The following is a 23,974-nucleotide window of genomic DNA, read 5'->3' as shown; positions in this document are numbered from 1 at the left end:
CTATACATTTTTAATATTGTTTTATTGTCTTATACGTAAGACTATATTAAAATCAGCATATTAAAGTTATTGATAAATGTCCTGCCAGTTTAAGTTTTTTTTAATTCAGAGCAATCGCTCATGACCTTTCACACTGTGACTTGGTTTCTTTTAGGTCCTTTATCAGACATCAGAGGTATTTTTCTCCGGATGGGCTTCTGTTTTTACTGTTGTCTCACCTCAGTGTTTTAGATCATGAAATTAATTTTATTATCTAAAATTATCTGAGTAAATACAAAATGCAGTTTTCAAGTGATGCATTTATTAATTGAGGAAAAAGCTACCCAGAACAACCTGGCTCTACGTGAAGATAGATTCTACAATCTCCAATAAACTACCGACCGTACTTGCTTTAATTAAGGTCAGTATTCATGATTTAACAACAAGAAGCAGGCTGGGCAAAAATATCACATTTACCAATAAACATCTTGATGACCCCCAGATACTTCTGGTAAAATGTCATGTGGAACCGAGAAGACAAAAGTGGAACTATTCGGAAGGTGTTTCAATTCAATTCAAAAATACTTTATTAATCCCAAAGGGAAATTAAATGTTGTTGTAGCTCATATTATGAAGGTTTCTTCAAAGAGCCGTTGTAGATGCTGATGGCTGTGGGCAGGAAGGATCTCCTGTAGCGCTCCGTCTTACAGCAGATCTGAAGAAGCCTCTGACTGAAGACACTCTGTTGTTGTAGGACAGTCTCATGAAGATGCTCAGGGTTCTCCATAATGTTCTTCATTTTATGAAGAATCCATCTTTCCACAATGATCTCCAGAGGTTCCTGAGGAGTCCCCAGAACAGAGCCGGCCTTTTTTATCAGCTTGTTGAGCTTTTTTAAGTCCCTGGCTTTGATGCTGCTTCCCCAGCAGATGATGGCAGAAGAGATCACACTCTCCACAACAGACTTATAGAAGATATGCAGCATCTTGCTGCAAACACCAAATGACCTAAGCTTCCTCAAGAAGTACAGTCTGCTCTGTCCCTTCTTGTAGACGGCTTCACAGTTGCATGTCCACTCTAGTCTGTTGTCCAGGTGAACACCAAGGTATTTATACTCCTCCACCACCTCCACCTCTTCTCCCATGATGGAAATAGTTTTTGACTTATTCCTGTTTCTCTTAAAATCTACAATCATCTCCTTTGTTTTAGTCACGTTCAAAATGAGATGATTGCTTCCACACCATGCCACAAAGCGGTCCACCAGCTCTCTGTAATCAGCTTCTTGTCCATCTCTGATCCACCCCACGACTGCAGAATCATCCGAGTATTTCTGCAGATGACAGGAGTCTGTCTTGTACTGGAAGTCTGAGGTGTACAGATTGAAAAGGAATGGTGAGAGTACAGTCCCCTGTGGTGCTCCTGTGCTGCTGACTACCTGGTTAGACTCACAACCCTTCAGTCTCACAAACTGTGGTCTGTTTGTCAGGTAGTCTTTGATCCAGGAGATTGTTGAGGCCTCCACCTGAGTCTTCTGGAGTTTCTGACAAAGCAAATCAGGTTGGATTGTATTAAATGCACTGGAGAAATCAAAGAACATGATCCTCACAGTGCTGCTGGCTTTGTCCAGATGACAGTGGGTTTGTTGAAGCAGGTGTATGATGGCATCTTCAACTCCAACTCCACAGCGATAAGCAAACTGAAGGGGGTCCTGATGGTTTATTGTTTGCTTACTCAGGTGGGCCAACAGGAGTCTCTCTAGGAACTTCATGATGTGGGATGTCAGGGCAACAGGTCTATAGTCATTGAGGACTGATAGGTGAGTTTTCTTTTGTACCGGAACAAGACAGGAGGTCTTCCACAACACCGGAACCTTCTTCTGGGCCAGGCTATGGTTGAAGAGGTGCTGCAAAATCCCACAGAGCTGCTCTGCACAGGGCTTCAGGACTCTAGGGCTGACATGATCTGGACCTGCAGCCTTATTCCGATTCAGTCTCTCCAGTTGCATCTTCACTTGACTTCTTGAGACACACAGGTGGAAGGGGGAAGCAAAGGAAGCATCAGTATCTTCTGATATGGTTGAAGGCAAACATGTAGAAGCAGAAGGGTCTAGGGCTGAGGTGGAAGATAAAAAATTTGAGGTGTTACTGGACAGCTGTGGGTCCTGTGGGTCAAAGGAGGGTGGGATGTCTGTTTGGCTGTGAGCAGGAGAAGAGGAGAGGAGGATGTGAAGCTTGTTTCTGAACTGAACCTATTGAAGAATGTGTTCAGTTCATTGGCTCTGTCCAGACCTTCATTGGTCTGATCATCCTTCTGCTTGAAGCCTGTGATCTTCTTCATCTCTGTCCACACATCTCTGATATTGTTTTGCTGGAGCTTGCTCTCCAGCTTCTTCTTGTACACCTCCTTGCTGTCTCTTATCTTGACTTTAAGTTGCTTCTGTATACTCCTCAATAATTCTCTGTGTCCCTCTCTGAAGGCTCTTTTTTTCTTGTTAAGCAGGTCCTTCAGGTCACTGGTGATCCAAGGTTTGTTATTGGGGAAGCATCTTACGGTTCTGGTGGGGATGATGTTATCCACACAGAAGTTTATATAGTCGGTTACACACTCAGTCATGGCATTGATGTCCTCTCCATGTGGCTGGCACAGTGCGTCCCAGTCTGTAGCCTCAAAGCAACCTTGCAGAGTTTCTTCATCTTCCTGTGACCATTTTCTCACAGTCCTCTTTATTACAGGTTGCCTCTGAACAAGGGGCTTATATTTCGAGCAGAGAAAAACAAGATTCTGATCTGATTTGCCTAGAGGAGGTCTTGTTGTAAAGATGTATGAGTCCTTGACATTTGCATAAAGCAAATCCAATGTTTTGTTTTCTCTGGTAGAGCAGCTGACAAACTGTTGAAACGTTGGAAGTGTAGCAGAGAGTGAAGGATGGTTAAAATCACCAGAAATTGCCACAAAAGCATTGGGGTTTTGTGTCTAGCTTAGCAACAACTGAGCTGATGGCATCACATGCAGTGTCGGCAACAGCGGAAGGTTGCCAAAATAACACTGGTGAACTCTCTGGGTAAATAATATGAACGGAAACTTACTGCCAAGAGTTCAATATCTGGACTGCAGTGATGACACTTCAGAGTGACATGTCCTGGATTACACCATCTGTTGTTCACAAGTACTGCCAGTCCACCTCCTTTACATTTGCCACTCCTCTTTAAATCTCTGTCTGCTCGTATGATTAAAAAGCCCGGCAGAGAGACGCTGGAGTCGGGGATATGATCCTGCAGCCATGTCTCAGTAAAACACATAATGCTGCATGCCAAGTACTCTAGCTGGGTCCTTTGTAGGGCTTGGAATTCATCCAACTTGTTTTCCAACGATCTCACATTGCCAATCATAATCGACGGAAGAGATGGTTTGAACTTCCTCCTTCTCTCTCTTCTCTTAGCTCCTTCTCTGCATCCACGGCATCTCCTTTTCAACTCATCAGGGATTTGGGGTTGTAGTTGAAGTATTATTTGAGCTTTTGAGATATTTATCAGCTGCTCCCGGTTGTAAGAAACAACCCTATTGCCTTGGCAATGCATCATAACAAATGTCCAAAAATAGAAAGTATTAGGAAAAATCCTCCAAGCTGCACAGCATCTGACACCGGAGAGGACAGTTGTCAAAAAATAAATAAAAACAATCCACTGTATCCACCACAAGAGGAATAGTTAACAAAAAAGAATAAATCAGAATCAAAAGTAATAGAGCTACTCCAACCTGCTGCCACCTTGAGCGGCGCAATTCTAGATTGATTCTAGAATTTTGTTGCTTTATGTCTGACACAAAACTAACACGGCATGCCAGAAAAAGAACATCATACATAATCTGGGGCTTCTCTGCTGCCTCAGTACCTAGATAGCTTACAATGAATTCTGCTCTCCAGCAGAAAACCCCAAAGTAGAAAGTCCAACCAACAGTATGTGACTTTAAGCTCAAGCACAACTCAAAAAATGAACGTTTTGGAGTGGCCCATTCAAAGTCAAGGTTTAAATCCAAATAAAATACAGTGAAATGACTTTAAACAGATGTTCATGCTCAAAACCCACCAATGTGAGAGAATTAAAACATTTTTGCATAGAAGAGTGGGACAGAACTCTACAGCGATGTAAAAACAAAATCATTGCCAGTTAAAGCAAAAGCTTGATTTGTGTTAGTGCCAAGGATGGGATAACATGTTATTAGGCTTAGGGGGCAATTACCTTTTCCCATGAACAGAACCAGGATGGCTTTGTACATTTTTTCCCCTAATTATTTGAAAGTGAATTTTTTTATTTACACTATCTTTGCCTGATATTAAAATTAGTTTGACGATCTGAAACATGTAAGTGTGACCAAGAGGCAAAAACAGAAAAATATCTGAAAGGAGGCAAATACTTTTCCACAGCACTCACAGTTTTCTTCCTAACACACAGAACTAAGTCAGTTAGATTTAAGATGAATAAATTGGCGAATACTTCAAACAGCTCCTAAATGGCAAATAGAAAACCTTCTTAGAAATGCAGGTGTTTAATTTGGCACTACAATGAAAAGTAATATATACTTTATCCTGCAAAAAAAACAGACATTAAAAGCATTAGCTCCTAACAGAGGACACTCTATAAATACTTGTATACATTGTCCTATTTGCAGAGAAGCAGACTGTGGGTTTGTATTTATTAAGACTCCCTACAGAGGAGTGGAAACAACAATAAGACCCCCTACAGTAGTAGAGATCTAATATTGGCAGTGAGGGCAGCTGGTGTGCTGTCTCCTGTAATTTTAGAGCACACTGATGCGGAGGAAAGATTTAATGGGCATTGGTCAGCGTACACTCTTGTGAAGTCGTAAGGGAAACCAACCGAACAAGCGAGTGAGCGAGCAGAGAGGGAGGGAGAGGAGCAGAGGGAAAAAGGCAGAGTTTCAAGGCTGCTGTGGCTCAGACGTAAAGTCGGGCAACTCTCTGTGGCAGCATGAGTCTTCTAACAATTGGACTGTGTCTGCCACTGTGGTTTTCCTATTGCCTGGCTCAGTCCTCTTTTCTGGACAGCTTCCTGTCATTCCCAGCAGGTAGGAGCATTTAAAACCCTGGGCTTGCACTTCTGTGGGCTGGGTGTCTTGTACTGCGCCAGTGCATGCATTACACGTGCTGAGAGCTTCTGAAAGCACAGATTCTGAGTTTCACAATGATCTCATCATAACGTAGAGTTGCTTTCCTATTTCCCTTGAGGTAGACTATAAATGCCTCTATAAATAGTGAGAGCAGCTTCAGTCCGTCTGTAAGAGGCACTTCATATCTGTGTCTGGGTGTCATGATTTGATATTTTGCACCTGTTTTCTTGTTGCTTAGGCTGCTTGTGCATCTTGTACCCTCTTGTCAGATATTTATCAAAATATGTAGAATCAGTTCACATCGTTCCTTCTTGGCAGTTGCATGTAGACAAGGCATAAAAGATTTCTTTGCTTATGTTTATGATGAGGTCAGAAATGGGTTGTAATAGTATGGCAAGCCATTGGGGTAAAATTTCAATATCTTCAATACATCAGCCATACTTTATTACCAACTACTTTGTTAGCCCTCTGCCATAGTTAGACATTTGGCCACACTAGCCCAATATTTTGCAGCAATAGTTAAAAAAACACTGTTAGCGCTACTAGTAAATCTAGCAGGGCAGACGTTCCAAAAGTAAGCCAAAGTGCTGCACCAGTGGTGCTAACTAGGACACTTTTTAACACACTAGTTGAGGACTGGGTGACATTAGTTAACTAGGAAACAAGTTTTAAATACTTGTTAACACATTGGCCAATAGCAGCGTTGCTAGTCAATTAGTAAGCATTTTTTAGTCATACCAGTTGACAATTTGATGTTTCTTTAGTTGCAGTAGTGGACTAGCATGGCCAAAAAAGCTTCAACTTGTCAATTAGTGTTTTTTTTATTCTCTACTAATGGAAAAAAATTTGACCATTCTAGTGAACTAGTGCAACTAAACATTACAAGTGTTTAACCTCTCCCAAAAAGGAGTAACTAGTGTGATTTATGTTTTATTAGTGCACTAGGTGAAAAACACGTTTTGCAAACTAGTACCTCTTTTGTTCAACTAGTAAGAGAGAAAAATCCTATTGGTAAGTTAATGTGCCACACAAGCAGTGGTGGTCACCTTTTGGATGTACCATTTAACTATAGCAAATACAAAAAATCTTCAATATCAAATAGTCAAATCGTATAATGAGTGAACTTGAGAGCAAAACTAGGGTCAACTAGTAAACACGTTAGGGTTTTTAATGCCAACTAGTTCAATAAAAAGACTTTGACTAGACTGTCAAAAAGACAAGTTGTTGAGATTTTTGTGCTATTGGTGGAACACTTGACTATTGTGGCGTTTGCTCCTACTAATGTGACAGAAGTGCCACTAGGTGGCTGTGTTTGTAGAAAAATAGTTCTCAAAGACCTGCAGCAAAATATTGAATTAGTTTGACCAAATGTCCATCAATAAGCAGAAGACCTATTAGACATGCATAAATAGCACTAATGTCTCAACTAGTAGGCGTTTCAACGTAATATTTTAATGATTAGAGCATCAATGTCATTCTCTGGTGAACTAGTTCACATTTTGGAATGCACTAGTTCACTAGTCTGACAAAAAAGCTTCACCTAGTTAACTAATGCACATTTAGTAATTTAACTGTAGTGTAACTAGTACAGTCATTTTCTAGCTGTACATGTTAGCTAGTTGACATTTTTAGTTGCATTAGGTCCCTAGCTTAGCCAATAAGGCTTCCATTAAGTCAACTAGTATTCTTTTTATGTACTATTAGTTAGTTAGTTAAAATATTTTGACCACTGTCGTGACTAACAAAGTTTCATCCAGTTGACTAATTGAAGCTAAGCTCTACTAGATGACTAACTTAACTTTTGTTGCCTTTAACTTTTGAAATTAAAAATGCCAACTAGTGGATTAGTGTGCACGCTTTGGTATGGTAGTTTACCTTATTAGTACTCTAGACAACAATCATCTAATCTTTAACTAGTGAACTAGAGCATCTTTTTAGCCTCTTTTATTTGAATAGTTTAATTTTTTAGACAAACTAGTTGTCTAATTTTATGGTCACTAGTTTAACAGTGGACAGAATTCCAGTCATCTAGTAACAAGTATGACACAGTCATCCACTTGTTTAGTCTTGTTGTCGACTAATGGGTCAAGAGCACTAGTTTAGACTTTTCTGCACCTAGTGCAGCACTTTGGCTTACTAGTAGGCCTTTTGCTCCCACTAGTGGGACAAAAGGGTCACTAGGTGGCATAAAGTGTTACAGCTAGGAGTATTTTTTAAACTACTGTAGCAGCATGTTGAACTAGTACGAGCATGATGTCCAGCAATGTCCAACTAGTGCAAAATAGAACTAGATGGTGAATGCAATGGCTGATATCAAGGATATTGAATTTGCTTAAACAGCTTGCCATTTAGAAGAGCACATTAACTTGAAAGGTCCTTACACCATTTTGACCTCTGGTGTAATTTGTGACTGCATGTATACTGTGCACAGCTCTCAGAAGCCAGGAGCAGCAGAAGAGATTTAAACCATGCTGTTTACTGAGTCCTCCACCACCCCCACTCTTTCCTCCACCCCCTTCACTTTGGCGCCGCTACACACTTGTGAGTCATGTGACTTTCTATTGTGGAGTATCAAGCTGTTGTACTGTGTTTGATTGCCTGAGGCAGAACTGATACTACAGTTCTCCTGGTATTTTGTTTAGGTTGTAACAACTAGATGATGATCAGATGAATTTGAAAATGAAACTCATATTTTGCAGGAAGAAAACACCTCACATCACGGCAGTGAGTCTGGCCATAAGAGTAAAGATTCAACCTGTGTCCAGGGCCCTCCTGGCCCAGCTGGACCCCCAGGACCTCAGGTAAAGCACCAAACTAGGATTTGGGAACGTGTTGCTGACATCAAATTCTTCCAACATATCTACCTCATCCTGCTTCACACATCAACAATTATGTGGCTTGACTACAAACCTCTTCACGCAAAGGTCCAGGTGTGAGGAATAATTACACCGCCAATATATTGCCCCAATCTCTTCTCCAACTTGATAGTTCCTGCAGAGCAGGAGATGGGGATTTCTCTGGCCCTAGCAGCACAACAGACCATTAACGCTCTACATTTAGCTGAGACACAAATAGCTTTTTTCCACTGCTGGCCAGTGTGCCACACATCATTCTCAGAAACTGTCCGAGGAGCTGGAAAGGCGTGCTGTGTCACGTAAATTCCAGGGATTACCAGCGGACGCGGTGCATGCGTTTGTGTTTTGTGTTTTCAAGTCATGACAGATATCAAAACCTTTTGGTTCAGTTTGAGCTTGTGGGGCCAGACCTGTACTGCTGAGAAATTAGAGTTTCAGTTAGTAATAGGCAGCTTACCTCAAAAGGTTGTTGAGGCTTCTGCTTACACCACCAGCTGAGCTGTAGTTCAGTCTATGAAAAAGACCCACGAGGCACTTTTTGAAGCAATAGAGACCAGTCAGCCTTCAGCTAATTAAAACTGCAGCTCTGCTCTCCAAGAAGCAAGTCGCGGACAGTAAAACTAATTTAGATTGCTATCTATATGATTTATAACCAATTATTTTGTGTTTTTTTATGTTAACAAGGGTCCCCCTGGATTTCCTGGGATGAGAGGGCCTAAAGGAGAAAAAGTAGGCAGTTGATTTAATTTCCTAATCTTGTCATTATTCCTGAAAATGCAGATTTAATCAACCTGTTCCACATGACAGAAAAATGCTTTTGGGAAGTTCATTAAGCACCTGCTGTCTTTGTCCTCTCCTCCGCATCCTGTTGTCAGGGAGAAATCGGAAGACCTGGGCAAAAGGTGAGACTGCCCATTAATCATGCCATACTCCTAGCTGCTTTAAGTGGATTTTCTCAAAAACAAGACACAAAGCATCCCCCTGCCTCCCCTGCAAGCGAGTGTACATCAAGAGAGAAATTGTTTGCAAGTACAACCTTGACAGGAGACAGAGCAGGCAGGCTGTCAGGATGTAGGGGCTGCAGGGCTGCTGAAGCTAAACAACGCAGTAATGCACAATGGCATGATTCAACATGCAGCCTTGGGATTCCTGCTCCAGAAGGAAGACATGCACAGCTTTACTGAAAGATCAGGACATTGTTTTGTTTGTTGTTTTTTCACAAAGCATAAGAGAAGTGAGCTCCAAAGTGTTCCTGTTAGTGTGGTGGAGCAGTAAGTGCAGCCCCTTACCGAGCAGGTTTGCAGCACTGCAGTGCAATTTAGCTTAGTGCTTCAGCCAGATCATTAATCATTTTATTCCCAACAAGCAAAGACTCCCGGTTCTATATACAGCCATCATTTAATTAAAGGGAGCAAAGTGACAGTGCTCGTTAAAGCTGTTCTGCTTCTACATTTGCAGCAGGGCCGGACAGATATTGCACTGTGCTGCCTGTCATTTAATGGAGTAGACTTCTCTCTCTCTTTGATATTTTTAAACCTGTAAAGCAAAGTGGCATTAAATGCCCTGATTTCATAAATTCATAAAGATGATGTTTCACATTAGGGTCGGACTGGGCCTCCTGGGCTTCCAGGGAAACAGGGACCGGCAGGTTGGCAAGGACCAACTGGGGGAAAAGTGAGTAAGTTAGACCTCATAATGTAGATCTTATAAAATATATCTCCAATGCAGCACTTTCCAAAAGTATTCACACCCCTTGAACATTTCCACATTTTGTGGCAACATAAAATCCCAACAAAAGCTTAAGGTATTTTGTTGGGATTTCATTTGACAGACCGAGACAAGGTAGTGCATAATTATGAAGTAAAGAGGAAAATGATACATTGCTTTATTTTTTTTAACAAATAAAAATCTGAAGACAAATAATTTATTACACCCACCCCCATGTTTACTCTGAATCTCATCCCTGATATAGTGAACAAACACTTTATTAAGATGAAGAAGCATAGCAGACAGGTCAGAGATAAAGTTGTGGAGAAGTTTGAAACAGGATTAGGCTACAAAATGATGGGCAATTGCTTGAATTTATATAGGCATACCAACAACTCAAAGCACTTTATACACCAATAAAGAGTGGTAGGCAACTTGCCGTTAAATGCCTTGCCCAGGGACACATTGACATGCAGCTGAGGAAGTGGAGTCATCCCACATTGTTCAGAAGTCAAGACGACTACTCTACCCACTGAACTATCAGGCTTTAAACATCTTACAGAGCAGTTTTCAAAATGGAAAGAATATTTGGCCAGAGCAAACCTACCAGTTTAGTACTGTCCACAGAACGTTGACAGGCTGGACAAAGAGAGGATTAATCAAAAAAGCAGCCAAGAGACCCATAGTAACTCTTGAGGAGCTGCAGAGATCCACAGCTCAGGTGGAAAAATATGTCGGCAGGACAAATATTTGTCCTGGACTTTTAAACTCTGGTCTTTATGGATGACAGTCAAGACGAAGCCTTAAAATGCATACAGAGGACATGGCAAGCATTTGGAAGGTGCTCTGGTCAAATGAGATCAAAATTAAACTTTTTGGTCCACATGCAGTGGAAGAAAACTAAGACTAATGCTGTGGGGAAGCTTTTCATCTTGAAACTGGGATATGAATAGTTTTGCAAGGCTGTAAATAGTAGTGGGGGAGAGTAGGGAGAAAGTGCTGTAAAGTGAGCTTTAATAGTATGTTCGGATGTGTTTTTTTTTGTTGTTGTTTTTTTTTTAAATAAAGCCACTCCATGGGTTTAAATGTTTTTATTGCTCTGTCAGGGTGAGAAAGGTGACCCGGGTTTGATGGGTTTGCCCAGTTCTAGAGGACCAATGGGACCAAGGGTATGATCCACACATAAAGCATTGGTGCCAACTTTACCCTTTTTTAATGTTGTCTCATAATTTCAAATCTCTTTAATCCTAGGGTTTACCTGGGTACAAAGGGGAAAAGGTACGTGATCATTCTATTTATTTTCACTAAGAAGAAGCTAATAGACCGTCTGAAGCACGCTGTTTTGCCCTGGCAGGGTTCTCGAGGTGATCGTGGTGAGCCAGGGCTTAAAGGAGACAAAGTAAGTATGATGCATCATCAGAAGTTTACATCAGTGTGCCACAAGAAACATCTGTTTTCCTCTGTCCACAGGGTGTTATTGGTTTCCCAGGAATGCTTGGACAAAAGGTAAGTAATGCTCCAACAAGCTGAATTTTAAGCATGTTAGACATTTGACTGATGTTTATTGTTTATTAACTAATAAAAACATTAGTTAAGTGATTTTTTTTTTTCTTTTGGAATACATCTATGATTTGTTGTGCAGGGTGAAATGGGTCCAAAAGGAGAGCCTGGGATCTCAGGGAACAGAGGACCTACAGGCCGACCTGGAAAGAGAGGAAAACAGGTGAGGAGTTTATGTAAAAAAAAAGTTTTGTTTTTTGGTGTAGAAGATACCGTGTCTGCACACAGATACCAGGCACATAAGAGAGTACAATACACAGAGGAAACATTTTTCAGTGTAAGGAAATAATAAATGTTCAAGTTAGAGATCACTGGCTTGTATACAATTTTATTGGATGAAATTTACTTTTAGACCCTTTAGAAACTGGAGGCAACACAAACAAAATGAGGAAATGGAAATCAGGTATCAATATCTTTGACTGAAGAATACAAAAATCAAATAAAGGAAATAGGTCAAACAGACAAATTCAAACATAAATGATCAGTAACACTTAAAGAGCAGAAATATATTTACAGTTGGCTAAAGAAGGAAACAGAAGCATCAAGTGTGGGTCATAGGATGAAAGTAATCATCAAAACATTTTGAGATGGCTGCTTGAATAATGAAGTAGATTTTAGTTGTATCTGATGATGTGTGTTTACAAAACAGCTAAAGGACGAGCTGAGATTGCAGACATTCAAACTTTAGGCACCTAATGATCAACGTGCACCATGTCCTATATGCAGGATGTTCTGATTGGCTGATCTGAGTTTAATTGATGAGAACAAGGAAGGCAGCTCACATTTAGTCTTTCTGCAAAAAAAGAACCGTTTGTTTATTACAGAAAAGTACCTTGCTAAAAAAGGCTTCAGTCAGGTTGAAGGTGATTGACGGCACTACATCTCACGATGAGCATTTCTTTCCAAGCATAATGAACTGGTGGCATTTATTAAAGTTAAAACATTTAAAGCACACAATGAAGCTCTGTCAAAATGGTGATGTTTACTTATTTATTTATCTCTTTGTTTGTTTTTACTGGGGTTTATATAGATTGTGTCAATAAACATAAAATATATATATATATTTCAATGCAGTTTCAAAATGTTATTTATTTTATTACTAATGTGCAACTTATTGATAGTCTTGATTCAGATTACAATATATGTTTAAAAATATTAATTAGAACTAATACATTTTCTTAACTTTTTGAGTTGCTATTTCCTGCACATCTTTACTGTGGGAAACGTATTTCTTAAACAGAATAAGAGTTGCATAACATTGTTTTTATTCCTTTATCTTTTATAAACTTCTGTTGTTTTTTACTTTTCTTATCATGATCTGCCAGTGTTAGGTTTTTGAGTTTGTATTTTGTTCCTTCTTTTCAGCCAGTGCCAGTGTTTCCTTATCTTTTCTCAGCTAGGTGTTTTCTGTTCATTCAGGTCTAATGAATCTCTTGTTTAGTTTTTGTTACTTTCTTATTGTGGTGTCTAGTTATATTTCCCTTTAGATTTTTTTTTATTCCTGTTTTTTATTTTTTATTTAGTCTAGTTCTTTGTTCACCCCCTGCTCGTCATACTAATTGGTCACACTCCCTCGGTCTCCATGCAGCCCTGATCCACACCTGTTCTGATCAGCCTGTCTCCCTGTTTATTGATTCATACCCCACTTCCCTCAGTATATTAGATTCTTGGTTTTCATTGTTCCTTGCTGGTTCCTCCTGTTTACATCCCTGTTATCAACCCTGTATGCTACCCTGCTTGCTTCCTGGCTCCATGTCAGTTTCACTGTCTTGCTTACCCATGTAAGTAGTTCTTGTTTATTATTATTATTATTATTATTATTAAAGGAAAGACTCTTCAACTCACCATCCTGCTCCCGAATGTTCGTCTGCACTCTGGTCCTACAAAAACTCAGCACAATGACATTTCCAGTCTTTTGCAGCAACTGTTCTATGCATGTTGCAAATAAAACAATCCAATTGGTATGTCTTATTGTCAAATTTAACCTAAACAGATTCTTTTTGTTTATTTTTGTTTTGATTTTTTAGATTTTTTTCCCCCAATTTTGTTTGTAGAAAAGGTGTATTTTGTGCTTATGTGAACTAAAACAAACACATTTATTGCCATAAATAGATGGCTGCTTGGTTGTTGTATGTGTTGTTAGTTTCAAAAACAAAGCTTGAATGTGGCATTGTATATCTGAAGTTGCCCTTAGCATTTCTGAAACACAGTGTTAGGATTTATTGTAAATCTGTCCACTCCATATTGCTTTAGGGACAGAAAGGAGACCCTGGAAGAATTGGTCCTATTGGACCTGCGGGCCCACAGGGATCTCCTGGTCATCCCGGACCTCCTGGTTTACATGCTACAGGTGCATTGCAACTGAATTTAAATGTCTCTTGATTTAAAACAGACACATTTCTTAGTGAATTTACAGAACATAGATTTCAAATGGATTTAAAAAAAATGTTGATTTCTTTGACTGAAAGTTTGTTGATGGCTGAGAGAAATCAGAAAAAGAAAGCACAGCTTAGAGCAATGAATGCTGTATCACCAGTAGGCTTGTATAGTGGTAAAGAAATCTGAGCTCCCAAGTTGAAACTGGAGGCTGTGATGATGACATCATGTGGCTAAAGTAAGTTTACACATGGCAGTCCCCCCTACAGTTTAGAAAATATTATGTCACCACATAATCAAAGTGACATTTCTCTTGAGAGCTGATTGAGTCTGCTTCTTGATAGATGAATCAATGATACTGTTTAAAATGACTTCTGGTGTTAACTCTTGTCGCCTGTACCCTTATATTATTGATTAGCTTTTTAAAAATGTTTTCATTAATATGTATGTAGGTAATTCCTCTTTGTTTTTGTAGGACTCTACATGGTTGGAGCCAAAGGTGCTCGAGGTCCACCAGGTCTTCCTGGGAAGTGTAGCTGCAGCTCCCTCAGTACTTCTCCATTTGATGCTCATGCCCACATAAGAAACTATCCAAAAGTGCCTGTGGTGAGGAAACTGTTGTGTTAATGTCAAAAGGATAATTCAATTCAGTTTTATTTATATAGCTCCAATTCACAACACATGTCGTTTCAAGGCACTTCACAAAGGGTTTGGAATGGGCCAAACTCTAAACCATTTTAGAATGGGCTATGTGTAGGGGTACTAAGAAAAACAATACACTGATAGTTTGTCCATCTAGAGCCCACTAGTGGCCTTTGTTATACTAAAAATCACAAGGATTGAAGGTACATGTCTCTGTCAGACTGATTCTAACCATTGGAAAAGAGAAGGGGTCATACAGGTAGCAGAAATGGAGGGTGTGTTTGCACCTCAACCAATCTTTCTAGCAATCTGGCCGAATTTATTAGTTCTCCAAAACTCTGACAACCCTGGGTTACGACCAGGAAGCAGGGTTGTAGTTTAATACTCCTCTCTGCAGCTTCTGGACTGTTACCCATCCATTACCCTATTAAGACAGTGTCTCGCCACGGCCAAAACTGAATAGATTAAAAAATAATCTAGAAGGAGGAAATCAGGAAAATCTCATAAAAATAAACACAACTCAGACCGAAAAGAAAAATAAAACAATGAAATGTAGCCTACTGAACATAAGATCTCTCTCTTCAAAGACTTTGCTAGTTAGTGACCTGATTTGTGACAATCAGATTGATTTATTTTGCGGAGTAGCAACCATCTTTCAGTCCGATTTATTAATTAGTCCCAGACCAATCAATAGCTACAACTCTTTTGAATATTCAATCCTTAGTTTTCCTCATCCAAATTTCAAAGCACTAAAACCACTTCTGTTTGTTGTTTTGTACCGTCCACCAGGCCCTTACTCTCAATTTTTAGATCAGTTTTCAGACCTTTTATCTGATTTAGTGTTAAATACAGATAAAGTTATTATAGTGGGGGATTTTAACATTCATGTTGACACTGAAAGTGATAGCATTAAATGCTATATCTTAGACTCAATTGGCATTGCTCAAAACATTAACAAACCTACCCACCTTTGTCTTCATTCTCTGGACCTTGTGCTGACATATGGCATTGAGTGTAAAGATTTTCTCATAACCCTGTCCTGTCTGACCATTTCTTAATAATCTTTGAGTTTAATTTAACCGAGTACTCCACACCTGAAAGAAAATTTCATTATAGTAGATCATTATCAGACGATGCTGTAACAACCTTTAAAGAATCTGTTCCACTTTTAATTTCCTCATTATCACTGAAAAGCACAGTGGAGGGCAATAATTATGTTTCTTCCCCTTCACAAATTGATTCTTTTGTTCATAGTGTTTCTTCATCATTGCGTGATGCATTAGACAATGCAGCCCCCTTGAAAAAGAAGGTAATCATTCATAGGAGGCGGGCTCCTTGGTTTAATTCAGAGCTGCATAGTTTAAAGCACAATGTTAAAAAATTGGAGAGAAAATGGTGCTCTACACACCTAGAGGATTCCTACTTAATCTGGAAAAATAGCCTACTGTTGTATAAAAAGACACTTCGCCAAGCTAGAACAGCTTATTTCTCTTCATTTAATAGAAGAGAACAAGAATAATCCTAGGTTTCTCTTTAGTACAGTTGCTAAACTTACACAGAGTCATAGCTCTGTTGAACCATCCATTCCCTTAGCTCTTAGCAGTCATGACTTTATGGGATTCTTCTTAAATAAAATTGATTCTATTAAAAAGAAAATCTTTGTCATACTCCCGAAGATGATTACTTCATCCTCAGCAAGTGAGACAACATTGGAAGTAACTGTAGAACCTGATCTGTGTTTGGACTGCTTTGATCCTGTGGAGCTTCCTGAGTTATCAGAAATATTAGCTTAATCTAAACCTTCAACTTGTATGTTAGACCCAATCCCAACCAGATTATTTAAGGAAGTGTTCCCTCTGATTGCCAGCCCCATTTTAGATATGATTAATCTATCTTTAGTAAATGGATATGTACCACAGGCTTTTAAGTTAGCTGTAATTAAACCTTTACTTAAGAAACCTTTGCTTGATCGAGATGACTTGAAAAATTACAGCCCTATATCCAATCTTCCATTCTTCTCTAAAATTCTCAAGAAAATAGTTGCTAATCAAATGTGTGAGCATTTACACAGGAATTACCTGTTTGAAGAGTTTCAGTCAGGCTTCCGAGCTCATCATAGCACTGAAACAGCTCTGCTGAAAGTCACTAATGATATTCTTATGGCCTCAGATAATGGACTTGTGTCTGTACTGGTTCTGTTAGATCTCAGAAACTCTGAGCCAGTTTCCATGTTTAGAGTATGAGAGAGAGCACATACTGTTAGTCAAAGTAAAAGCTCAGTCAGTAACTATGTCTAGGAGAAAAATAGGGTTAAACACTGAAAGACAGGGCCAAGTGTATCATCGGTAGAAGGTGAGCATTAAGTTGTTGCCAGCAGAAGCTTGGATGATGCCCCCCCTCCAGGAAGGTGTCACAGGTAGACACAGAGTCAGGCCAGGTGTAGCTGCTAGGAAGAGAAAAGAGAGAGAACATAAAGTTAAAAGCTAAAATAACAGCAAATAATGCCAAATTGGAGAGTAGTATGAGAAAGTAGCAGAGAGAGGGAAACTGGTCATTATGTCCTCCAGCAGCCTAAGCCTATAGCAGCATAACTACAGAGATGGCTCAGGATAACCTAAGCCACTCGAACTATAAGCTTTATCAAAAGGAAAGTTATAAGCCTAGGCTTAAAAGTATACAAGGTGTCTCCCCCCCTTTAATAACCTTATCTGTATTTAACTCTAAATCAGATAATTTTTTGATCAGTTTTCAGACTTTTTGAGAGTAAGGGTCTGGTGGATGGTACAAAACAACAAACAGAAGTGGTTTTAGTGCTTCGCAATTTGGAAGAGGGAAAACCTAAGGATTAAATATTCAATAGAGTTGTAGCTATTAATTGGTCTGGGACTAATCACTAAATCAGACTGAAAGATGGTTGCTACTCCTCCTTTTAATCTATTCAATTTTGCTTGTGGGCCAGATACTTAGTAGTCTTAATAGGGTAATGGGTGGGTAGCAGTACAGAAGCTGCAGAGAGTACACTACGACCCTGCTTCCTGGTCTGAACCCTGGATTGTCAGAGTACTAATACATTCGGCCAGATTCCTAGAAAGAAGAGCTTCTCCATCCAAAGTGGCATGTGGCAATGATGTCACTAAATATAAAATAAAAAAATGTTAGCTGAATGTTTGTTTTTATGTACAGCACATACAGGGCTTGGACAATGAAACTGAAACACCTGTCATTTTAGTGTGGGAGGTTTCATGGCTAAATTGGACCAGCCTCGTAGCCAGTCTTCATTGATGGCACATTGCACCATTAAGAGCAGAGTGTGAAGGTTCAATTAGCAGGGTAAGAGCACAGTTTTGCTCAAAATATTGAATGCACACAACATTATGGGTGACATACCAGATTTCAAAAGAGGACAAATTGTTGGTGCACGTCTTGCTGGTGCATCTGTGACCAAGACAGCAAGTCTTTGTGATGTATCAAGAGCCACGGTATCTAGGGTAATGTCAGCATACCACCAAGAAGGACGAACCACATCCAACAGGATTAACTGTGGACGCAAGAGGAAGCTGTCTGAAAGGGATGTTCGGATGCTAACCCGGATTGTATTCAAAAAACATAAAACCACGGCTGCCCAAATCACGGCAGAATTAAATGTGCACCTCAACTCTCCTGTTTCCACCAGAACTGTCCATCGGGAGCTCCACAGGGTCAATTTACACGGCCGGGCTGCTATAGCCAAACCTTTGGTCACTCATGCCAATGCCAAACGTCGGTTTCAATGGTGCAAGGAGCGCAAATCTTGGGCTGTGGACAATGTGAAACATGTATTGTTCTCTGATGAGTCCACCTTTACTGTTTTCCCCACATCCGGGGGAGTTACGGTGTGAAGAAGCCCCAAAGAAGCGTACCACCCAGACTGTTGCATGCCCAGAGTGAAGCATGGGGGTGGATCAATGATGGTTTGGGCTGCCATATCATGGCATTCCCTTGGCCCAATACTTGTGCTAGATGGGCGCGTCACTGCCAAGGACTACCGAACCATTCTTGAGGACCATGTGCATCCAATGATTCAAACATTGTATCCTGAAGGCGGTGCCGTGTATCAGGATGATAATGCACCAATGCACACAGTAAGACTGGTGAAAGATTGGTTTGATGAACATGAAAGTGAAGTTGAACATCTCCCATGGCCTGCACAGTCACCAGATCTAAATATTATTGAGCCACTTTAGGGTGTTTTGGAGGAGCGAGTCAGGAAACGTTTTCCTCCACCAGCATCACGTAGTGACCTGGCCACTATCCTGCAAGAAGAATGGCTTAAAATCCCTCTGACCACTGTGCAGGACTTGCATTCCCAAGATGAATTGATGCTGTATTGGCCGCAAAAGGAGGCCCTACACCATACTAATAAATGATTGTGGTCTAAAACCAGGTGTTTCAGTTTCATTGTCCAACCCCTGTAGCTAAAGGTGTTTTTACTCTTTTTTTGGATCCACACAAAGGATTGTTGTCCTGGTGGAAGGTGAACCTCTGCTGGTTTTCTTCCAGTATTCCCTTGCATTTAGCTCGATTCATCCTCCCATACACTCTAACAAACTTCCTTTGTCCTGCTGAAAAAAAGTATCCCCAAAGTATGATGCTGCCTCCACCATGCATTATCATGGAGATGTTGTGCTCAGTCATGTGCAATGTTTGTTTTCTTGTTGAGACACTAGATTTTTATTTAATAGTAGAGTAAAGAGGGCTGTACACAAAGCCTACCAGATTTCTTAGATTTTTACTTGTAAAACATTTTGAAAGCCATATATCATTGTTTTTACACTTCACAATAATCGCCTACTTGTTGGCCTATCACATTAACAATAAAATGCATTAACGTTAATGGTTGCAACAAGACGACACGTGAAAAAGTTTGCAAAAGCATTGATCCCTCTCAAAGTACTTTTATAAACAGCAGACAAATACATATTTTTACCTCGGAATTTTTAGCCATCAAGTGTATTTTATTATTTTTAATAGAGTATAGTTATACGATTTTAATACAGCAGAAAAGGTATTCATTGTCTACTTTAACAAGACTGAACTCAGCCATGAAAATGCACACAATTCTGAAAATCATCTTATTTTCATTTCAGATATTTGTGGTGAGTAATGAGGAAGAACTGGAGCACCTTCACACTGACAATGCCCTCGCATTCCGAAAAGACCAGAGATCCCTCTATTTCAAAGACATTGATGGCTGGCTGCCAATCCAGGTATTGCTGCATGCAGACTACTGTCCAGTCGTTTTCTTGCTGAGCTCACAAAAAGTCTCAAACAAGTTTTCCTTGTTTAAGTCACTAAAATTCTGCAAAAGACTATTCCATTCCAGATGACGCCCTTCCAGTCCACGGAAAATGCACCTGATGATGAGGGTTACTGCGGTGACGGGATAGTGCAGATCTCCAATGGGGAGGAGTGTGATGACCGTAACAGAGTCGTCACCGACGGCTGTGTCAGTAAGTCCATGTGAAATAGTCTTTAACAGGCTCCTTAGTTGTACTTTGCTGTGCACGTATAACCTGACCTCCACACTCCTGTTGTCTCATCTTACTGAAGAGTGTAAACGTGCTTACTGTGGAGACGGATACCGCTATGAAGGGGTTGAAGAGTGTGATGGAAAAGACTTTGGATACCAAACATGTAACTCATATCTTCCAGGGTGAGTATAAAACTTATGGTCAACAGCACTGTGTAAATGTCTTCATTCGGTCATCATCCCTTCACATTTTAGCGCAGATGAATTAACGACAAACGTTAGAGGGAATCTTCAGGTATCTGGTTACTATCGGCCTGCTGCAAAGACTGTTTGTTCCAGTCTCATTAATTGAAGATCTACACAAAACCAGTTTTCTAGCACCAACAAGGCGGTGCATCTCTCGGGTCCTTCAGATGGTTCATCCGCGCTAGATGTTTATTTAAGGGTCCACCTTTCAATGGTTGCCCTCCACTTGTCCACTGTACGAATTTTTAAGCACACACTGCATATCAGGCCGTCATGATCAGATAATGCAAAAGAAACTACATGCAAAAGCAGCCAAGGTCCAAAGAAACTTTATCAAGGCTGAAGAAATAACAATGAATAAAGGCTTAAGAAATATTGCTCAAAACCCTCTTTAAATGAAAACAAGAAGAAAACTTAAAAGTGAAAAGAAATTAGAGTGGACATAAAAAAAACAAAAAACTACTGGATGTATTATTGCATATTACTGTGTGATAAATAATAATAATCTGAAACTATGTGCTTTTCTTCTACAATTACAGGTCCTATGGTTTCCTTAAGTGCACACTATACTGTGTTCTTGACTCTACAAACTGCAAATTCTTCACTTGAGGACGAGTCTGGAGTGTGCAGCTGGATCTTTTGTGTGCTGCTGCTTGACACATGACGGGACTATTTTCATGCAAATAATGGGGAAAAAAATGCTCTAAAAAAGCAAGACTCAGACAGTAGAGCCAACAAATGTTCTGAAGTGAAAAGGACAAAAACCCTGACATAAATGTATAAATGCACTCATAACTCATCTGGTTTTCTGCAGAGATGCCACCCTGCGATGAAGGCAAAAAATCTGCAAGTCTAAAGCGTGCAGGACAGCTGCACTCTGTCTAAACAAGCAGGACTTCAACAGGCCTCGTCGCCACTCTGGACCGGACAGGAACCAAACCTTCTGAATACAACAGCTGTGTGAAGGCCATGCAGAGCTTATTAAGAAACACTGGGATGTGTTCCAGACAAGCAGCAGCTGGAACAGAAGTGCATTTATCGTGACCCAGTTACTGTTGCAAAAAACAGAAGATGCAGACGGACATCAAGAGATAGTCTACTGTAGGGTGAATGATGGCAAACAGCTCTTGCATGAAGCTGGGCTAAGAACATGCTTATCACAACATTAGTATCTAAAACTGCGTCTGACACTGCAAGGAAACCGGACCCACCCTGCTGTTTACTTAAGTTACCAGGACAGGACACTTAAAATAGTTATATTATTTTACTACTCTACTCTTTCAGTATTAAGATATTTTGGATCTTTAAACAAGACTGTTTCTGTAGACACAAGGTCCAAAAACCTCCAGAGGTTGACTTAGCTTCAGTATATGTCAAAACTTAAGTTACACTCAGTCTGGAGAAGATTTCAGAAATTTAACAACCTACTCAGGAACAGGCTCCACACATGCCTCACTGTGTTTCTTGTTTGAAAAATGTCTCTTACTGTACTCTGACACACACACAGATAACTCTTCAAAAGCTTTGACACATATACAGTATGCAACCCTGCATAATCAAGTTCCTCCCCTGTGCTTCAAAGCAAAAACAAAAGATGTGAAGGCTTGAAACTGTTAATGCTCTTAAATGTTCCTCATTGCACAGAACCAGCTGGGCGTATCTGTAGCTGCTAAAGGGGGAGGAATTAAAAATTCCTGTCTGTTCTAATGTCATTACTGTATCTACTCTAATACCTCTTTATCCAGTCTTTGTCTTATAAAGCAACAGAGAAACTCATCGGTATCCTTAACTGCGTAGATGTAGTCTGCTGTGTGCTGAAAATGACTGTGCCGATATAAGCTGACACTTTCCATAAGCTATTGTATAAGTCGCAGTGCCAAGGAAAAAAATGCATCATGTCTGCATGCATAATGGTATGAAATACACCAGTTTTGTCAAGTGTTGTTTTGTTAGTCTCCATTTCGATTCATTGGTATAGCAGGTGTCTTAAGAGAGTGCCCTGTCCTGAGTGTAGCTTATTACTGTATGTATGACGAACCTTATAGTGAAGAACTGTGCCATGAACTAAGGTGAAATACTGTTAGAACTCTGTGCTGTGACTGTTGTGTCTGTGTGTGTTTCTGTGTATGCACAACAACGCTGGAACATGCATGTGGTCACGTACTGTACCGCCAGGCTTTGTGAAGTTATTATGCACTGTGACCGGGATTTGTGTTGTTTTTATTGTTCTGATTGATTTTTACAGTAGCTGTGGAAACTTGAGAAAAGAATGAAATAAAAGAAAATTTCAGTTATTCAATGTGATTGATGAACTGAGGTAAATGCTGCTGACATTTCAGCGCTAAATGTATAAACAAAACTGGCTTTGTCCACAGCTCCTCTGAGTGTTGCATTAGACAAGGTGGTAAGCACATGTGGTGGTGGCAGCATCATGCTGTGGGGATAGGAATTCTTGCTTCTCAGATTCAGAAGATGCAGGTTTCTTTTGTAATTTTCTTTTAAAAAAATTAAATATTTTCCCAAAGTTAGATTTCCAGATGATACAGTCAGCTTTAGATCCACTTATCAAGTGAACAGACAGAGTTCACCATGAATTCTCTAGAGGTCAGGCTCTAAATATGAAACCTGCAAACACCCCAAGGATGGATGGACGACAATGGATTGTCTGACAGATACAAAACTTCTATGAATTTTTTACCAGTTTCCTTTACAAAAATCCACCTTTTCTTCGATCGCCTGAGTAATTTATATACAGGAAATCTTTGATCCAAGACACCCTGGAGTGTGGTTTTACTCAGTATTGCAAAAAAAAAAAAAAAAAAGTTATGTCTAAAATAAAATCCTGATGTGGTGGATGAAGAAAAAAAAATGTGTACAGCTTTTAAGCAGACTTGAATTGAAAGCGTTTTGATAGGAGCAGCTTATAAATAGAAACTAAAATATTTCTCATGTAAACAATGGGACAGGGAATAAAGTCTGAAAACATGGATACTCTTCTATACCTGTTATCCAGACCTGAAATACACCTAAATCATGTTCCATAGGTTTCAAGACTATGTAGGAGCCTTGGAAATAGGTTTCCAACTTTTCATCATGTCTCAATAGTCCTTCAGAGCGGAGTCTGCACCCAGAGACCAGCTCAAGGCAAAAAAAGTTGAAAACGGGCAGCCAGCCAGAATTACAGCTGAGATGTTTGAGGCTGGATGTAACTGTGTAAGTATATTAACATGCTGCTTTCCTTTTCCAAATCACATTAGGACAATTTGTCCGTGAAGATGCCAGAGTAAAAGCTTACCTTAGCATACTTATCCCATCCTGTGCAAATCCCTCTGACCAGGCCAATCATATTTATTCCTGCAAAGTTTCAAACAACAAATATCACTGAAAGGTTGCCAAACAGATTCCTGTTGACTATGTAAGATAACAATTTTTGTGTTACACACAGGTCCTCAAAGAAAAGCTTACAAACTGCTTTTGAAACAAGAGATTATGCCACATTTTTCAAATTTTGAAAGTTGCAAATCTCAGAGTTTAAATAATATATACAGTGATTATGTGATAAGCCCAGGTGGAAGGAAAATTATACTTGGCAACTATGGGGGAGCTGCAGATATCAATAGTTCAGGTGAAGGGATGTTTTTAATAAATAAGCCTTTAGTGGTACAATCCACATGTCAGGCCTTATTGGAAGAGTGGCTAAAAAAAGCTATTTTCTGGAAGAAAGACTTAAGACATCCAAATTAAAGTTGGCCATAAGCCATGCAGCACAGCAAACGTATAAGGGACTCTGGTCAGCAGAGACCAAATTTTTGACTACATGTAAAACCCTATGTATGGACAAAAACTAACACTGCATTTAACATTGAACTCATCATCCCTTAGCAAAAACATGGTGGAAGAAGCATCATGCTGTGGGGTTGCTTCTCTTCAAAAGGGACAGTCAAGCGGGTCAGTAAATACAAAGCAATCCTGA

The 23,974-nt window shown here is 39.9% G+C and overlaps 1 protein-coding gene across 1 annotated transcript; it reads left to right on the top strand.

Moving 5' to 3' along the window:
* The first annotated feature begins 4,834 nt into the window (after positions 1–4,834).
* colq (collagen-like tail subunit (single strand of homotrimer) of asymmetric acetylcholinesterase) lies at positions 4,835–22,295 on the top strand. Its single transcript, XM_047361480.1, has 17 exons — positions 4,835–5,064; positions 7,538–7,647; positions 7,806–7,907; positions 8,646–8,690; positions 8,837–8,863; positions 9,564–9,635; positions 10,775–10,837; positions 10,920–10,946; positions 11,023–11,067; positions 11,139–11,174; positions 11,311–11,391; positions 13,482–13,578; positions 14,080–14,210; positions 19,373–19,492; positions 19,594–19,735; positions 19,836–19,938; positions 20,541–22,295. Exons 1-17 carry the CDS (start codon positions 4,968–4,970, stop codon positions 20,608–20,610), a joined length of 1,368 nt encoding a protein of 455 aa, XP_047217436.1. The 5' UTR covers positions 4,835–4,967; the 3' UTR covers positions 20,611–22,295.
* Positions 22,296–23,974: the final 1,679 nt, after the last annotated feature.

The sequence above is a fragment of the Girardinichthys multiradiatus genome, chromosome 3, assembly GCF_021462225.1.
Source record: "Girardinichthys multiradiatus isolate DD_20200921_A chromosome 3, DD_fGirMul_XY1, whole genome shotgun sequence".
Taxonomy (NCBI): Eukaryota; Metazoa; Chordata; class Actinopteri; order Cyprinodontiformes; family Goodeidae; genus Girardinichthys; species Girardinichthys multiradiatus.
This window is presented reverse-complemented; position numbering and strand designations above follow the sequence as displayed.